Source organism: Otolemur garnettii, unplaced genomic scaffold (assembly GCF_000181295.1).
Source record: "Otolemur garnettii isolate 467f Iridium unplaced genomic scaffold, OtoGar3 scaffold00121, whole genome shotgun sequence".
In the NCBI taxonomy this organism is placed as follows: domain Eukaryota; kingdom Metazoa; phylum Chordata; class Mammalia; order Primates; family Galagidae; genus Otolemur; species Otolemur garnettii.
This window is the reverse complement of record NW_003852516.1, coordinates 5,978,754-5,984,067: the sequence shown is the minus strand read 5'-3', so window position 1 is coordinate 5,984,067 and position 5,314 is coordinate 5,978,754. Positions and strand designations below refer to the sequence as shown.

At 41.2% G+C, this 5,314-nt stretch overlaps 1 protein-coding gene across 1 annotated transcript in view; it reads right to left on the bottom strand.

The window, feature by feature from the left end:
• Positions 1-1,419: 1,419 nt before the first annotated feature.
• DCTN6 (dynactin subunit 6) overlaps positions 1,420-5,314 on the bottom strand; it is a 23,273-nt gene continuing 19,378 nt past the window's right edge. The window contains exons 6-7 of the mRNA XM_003797669.2: positions 4,002-4,144; positions 1,420-1,886 (exon numbers count right to left, since the gene is read on the bottom strand). Coding sequence (XP_003797717.1) covers positions 1,788-1,886; positions 4,002-4,144 — 242 coding nt within the window. The 3' untranslated portion in view covers positions 1,420-1,787. The remainder of the gene's footprint in view (positions 1,887-4,001; positions 4,145-5,314) is intronic.

Sequence of the window (5,314 nt, the reverse complement as noted above, 5' to 3'; positions counted from 1 at the left end):
GCTGGGATCACAGGCACCTGCCACAACACCTGGCTATTTTTTTGTTGCTGTTTGGCCGGGGCTGGGTTTGAACCCACCACCCTCAGTATATAGGGTCGGTGCCCTACTCACTGAGCCACAGGCACCACCCTGAATTATCTATTTTAATGCCAAGTCACTACTTGGCTCGGCGCCTGTGGCTCAAGTGGCTAAGGCGCCAGCCATGTACACCCAAGGTGGCGGGTTTGAATCCAGCCAGGCCCACCAAACAACAATGACGGCTGCAACCAAAAAATAGCTGGGCGCTGTGGCAGGCGCCTGTGGTCCCAGCTACTTGGGAGGCTGAGGCAGGAGACTCGCTTGAGCCCAGGAGTGGGAGATTGCAGTGAGCTGAGATGCCACGGCACTCTACCCAGGGGGACAGCTTGAGATTCCTGTCTCAAAAAAAAAAAAAAAAAAAGTCACTACTTGATGAGGAAAAAAAAAAAAAAAAGGCTTAACAAGTTTTCCAAAAAGGCATATGATTAAGAACTCTGGAGCCAAAATGCCATGTACTAAGTGACCTTGGACAATTACTTGTCTGTGCCTCAATTTCCAGATCTGCAAAATAGGGAGAATAATATTGCCTACTTGGTTAAGAGATTTAATGGAGCCGATGCATAATTAGTCACGTGTAAATTGCTTTTAGCAGCGCCTGCTATTTAGTAAGCTCTATGAAAGCTTAATAAGTAAATGCAATTTTTTAATCTTTCATTTTATTTTTATTGAGACAGAGTTTCACTTTGTCACCCTTGGTAGAGTGCCGTGGTGTCATAGCTCACCGCAACCTCAAACTCTTGGGCGCAAGTGTTTCTCTTGCTTCAGCCTACCAAGTAGCTGGGACTATAGGAGCCCACTACAATACCTGGCTATTTCTAGAGACGAGGTCTTGCTCTGATTCAGATGGGTCTTGAATCTGTGAGCTCAAGCAATCCATCTGCCTTGGCCACCCAGAGTGCTAGGATTACAGGTATGAGCCACTGTGCCCAGGCAGATTTTTTTTTTGGAGATGGGGTTTCTTTTGCTCTGTTGCCCAGGCTGGAGTGCAGTGGCATCATCACAGCTCACTCAAATCTCAAACTCCTGGGCCCAAGTGATCCTCCTGTCTCAGCTTCCTGAGTAGCTGGGACTACAGGAGTTCACCACTACGCATGGCTAATTTTTTTCTATTTTTTTTTTTTTTTTTTTTTTGTAAAGATAGGGTCTCACTCTTGTATAGGCTGGTCTCAAACTCCTGAGCTCAGTGATCCTCCCACCGTGTTCCCCTCAAAGTGCTAGGACTACAGGTGTGAGCCAACATGCCCGACCTACATTACCTTTAACACGTAACAAAAATTAAGAAAGCCATCTTGGGAACATTAATGCAAGTAGAAAAACTGACTACAGTGTGCTCACTAGAAGTCCTGTTATCAGCATTTTTATTTAGTTTAGGATATGCCAGAATAACAAACACATAACAATATGACCTTTCTTATCACAGGTAGTGTTTTACGTAACTAAAGTTTGTGGCTAACAGTATATATTACAAAAGAAAAACTTAAATCTATACGTTATCAGCAAAGAAGCAAGGATATAGGAAAATATTAACAATACATTTAATATAAATTATAGAGGACAATTCCAATGAAATTCCATTACTCTCCTCTCTAACTCAACTTTACGAAATAAAGTGAACATGTACTGCTTGTGAACTGCTGAGAGTACACGACACTGCGGTCCTTCAAAAGACAGCCAAAGACGAAATGTTATCTTGACATCATACACTGTTCTTAGTTTTTAACTGGAGTTGAGCTTCCTTTCATAGTCTTCTTTAGGTGGTGGTAATTTGGCAAGATTTTCATCAAGAAATCCAGCTGTAGTGTCTGAGGCTAAAAAGATAAGACAATTAAGACTGACTGGCAGAAGGCAAAGTGTAACGAGTATAAGAGTTATTACTAGGTCACAGAATAACCTGCTTTTTAAAATTTACAATGAGTGCATATATTAAGTTTGATTATAAAAAAAAGACAAAAGATTATATATGTAAAAATTTGGAAAAATCAGTTTTCAAACTTGCTTTTGCAGATTACTTTTTTTTTTTTTTTTGAGACAGAGCCTCATGCTGTCCCCCTGGGTAGAGTGCTATGGCATCACAGCTCACAGCAACCTCCAACTCCTGGGCTTAAGCGATTCTCTTGCCTCAGCCTCCCAAGTAGCTGGGAATACAGGTACCAGCCACAACACCCAGCTATTTTTTTGGGGGGGAGGCCAAGGATGGGTTTGAACCCACCACCCCTGGCATATGGGGCCAGCACCCTACTCTTATGAGCCACAGGCACCGCTCAATGTCCAGCCATTTTTTGGTTACAGTTGTCATTGCTGTTTGGCAGGCCTGGGCTGGATTTGAACCCACCAGCTCTGGTGTATGTGGCTGGCGCCTTAGCTGCTTGAGCTCTAGATGCTGAGCCGTTTTTGCAGATTTCATCCTGGCTTCCAAAAAGTTAAAAAGTGCCAATCATAGAAGACTATGTAAATAAAATACCCAGAGTATATCGCTTACCACAGGACCCACAGAGCCACAAGGCTTGAGATATACTGATCTGATCATCACCTTCACATATCAGGGGTGATTGTAAAACTCACCTGGGGTGCTTGCGAAAGATAGGGATGTTTTGGCTTCTACCTAGATACTGTGATTCACTAAGTTCGAGGAATCTTTATTTTTAATAAAGACTTCTATAAAATTCTTACTATCAGTGAAGTCTGGAAGACAGTATTGCATACCTTTAAATATTAAACTGAAGGTATTTTTACTCACTTACTTCTAATCTCCCTTCCCCAACTCCAGTTTCATTTCTCCCTGTTTAGTCATTTTTACTGCTATGCAGAAAGATAGCTTAAAAAAAAAAATCACTGGATGTGTTTTTATTTCCTTTTTAGTCTATGGAAGTAATACTTGCTTATAATAAAGCCAAACATTACAGAAATAGAGTAACCCAGAAAAAACTGGAGCTTAAATTTCTGATAAAATATGGCTAAGAATCAGAGGCAAAGTGATAAACGTCTTGTAAATATTTTCTTTTGTGGGAGGGAGACGGGACTGGGTAACTGAAAAAATACATACTGAATGTGCCAAGCAATAAGGCTCACAACTTCAATCCGGGTGTCTTACATCCAAGGAAACCCCACACACCCTAACTTCTTCATCTCCTACTTTAACATTAACCTCCACGTATGTATTCCTGATTATCCTCGAGGTTATTAAGGATAATTTCTCATAAGCCAGGAAAATATCCAAACACATTTGCTTACCCATAATCTGTGTTCACTATCAAGCTGTGATGAACTAACAGACTCAAGTTAGAGGCCCAGCATAAATTTGGTAAGGGCATTTCTTACCCTTGCAGATCAGTATTTTAGAAGTGCATGGATACAGTAAGGCGTGGTGATGCACGTTCTTTGAACAAGACCAGGGTCACGGCTCTGGATTTTTCTTCTCTTGCCGTTGTCATCCTCATATATGTTTTTGGTATTAACCTATGACTAAATATCTGAACTGCAAATAAACCCTCGTTTTAGGGTTTTATTTCTCTGATGTTTTATTTTCATCATTTTCCTTTTAATAGTGTTGCTGCCTCATTAGGACAGCTATATAGTATTTTGGAAAAATTAGCAGCCTTAGATAGAGATCTTTCTATTAATTAATTAATTAATTTGGGACAGAGTTTCACTGTGTCGCCCTTTAGACTGCTGTGGTGTCACAGCTCACAGCAATCTCAAACTCTTGGGCGCAAGTGATTCTCTTGCTTCAGCCTCCCAAGTAGCAGGGACTATAGGCGCCTGCCATAACACCTGGCTATTTGTTTGTTGTAGTTGTCATTGTTGTTTGCCAGGCCCCAGGCCAGTTTCCAACCCGCCAGCCCCAGTGCATGTGGCTGGCGCCCTAGCTGCTGAGCTATAGGCGCGGAGCCCATAGAGCTCTTTTTAGAGACAGGTTCCTGTACCTGTGGTCGTTCAGTCTGCACCCGACGGAGGCAGTCTGCACCGTAGATCACCGTGTTCTCAGGGATGACTTCAAAGGTATTCAAGTTACAACAAGCCCCAATGATGCAACCACTTGTCAGTATTACATTTCTGCCTACATATGCTACAGAAAAAACATAAAAAGAATTATAACTTAAGACATCAAATGACTGCAACAGTCTTTTTTCCTAAGGTGATTTAGGTTCAAATATGTCAACTGGGCCAGGTGTGGTGGCTCACATCTGTAATCCCAGCACTTTGGGAGACCAAGGTAGGAGGACTGCTCGAGGTCAGGAGTTTGAGACCAGCCTGGGCAACATGTTAAGACTCTGTCTTTACAAAAGAAAAATTTAAAAATTTAGCTGGGAATGATAACACACACCTGTAGTCCTAGCTATGTGGGAGGCTGAGGCAGGAGGATCACTTGAACCTAGGAATTTAAGGTTAAAGTGAGCTGTGATCACAGCACTGCACTCTAGCCTGGGTGACAGAGTGGGATCCTGCTTCAAAACAAAGAAAAACAAACAACTCCCCCCCCCCAAAAAAAAAGATGGCCTTAAAGAAAAACATTAAAAGAAAATGCTTCAGTTCTGAGTTTGTTCAGACATCATAGAGGCAGGCAGTATATTACCAGTGTCAGACATTTCAAAACAGAACTCGGAAGCAAACAAGTGATGTGACCTTGGGCGAGTCACTATAATGTCTGTAAGCTCAAGTTTATTTACCAAATGGTGAGACTGGCATACTTCACTGTTTACTTTAAGGCATAAGTGAGATAATAAAGTACTGAGCACAGGTTTGACACATAGTAAGCATGCAATAAAAAATGCCAATGATGATAATAATTGATAGTCCAAATTAAAACCCATTATGTAGAAACAAAAAGTATACTTTTACTGTTTAAAAGAAGCATTTTCTTTCATGCCAATCAGGACCAAGAAAGATAAACCACTATTCTAAAGAAGTGTTATCATTCAGGTTCTTTCTGGACCTTAATAAGACAAGCTCTTCAGATTGCTTCCAAGTAGCTGAGTTCATATGATCCTGTGCCTAGTCCCTTTTTTGGTAAGTAGACTACATTTGTTTCTTACTTGTTAGGGTAAAGTAGTCTGAAACTAAAGAAAGCAAACTGCTAGAGAAACTATGAATGTTTTCTTTTAATTCCACAGTACACTAATTACCTAAAATATCATAGACACCAGTATGTAGTAGAATTCTTTTTTTTTTTTTTTTTTGAGACAGAGCCTCAAGCTGTTGCCCTGGGTAGAGTGCCATGGCATCACAGCTCACAGCA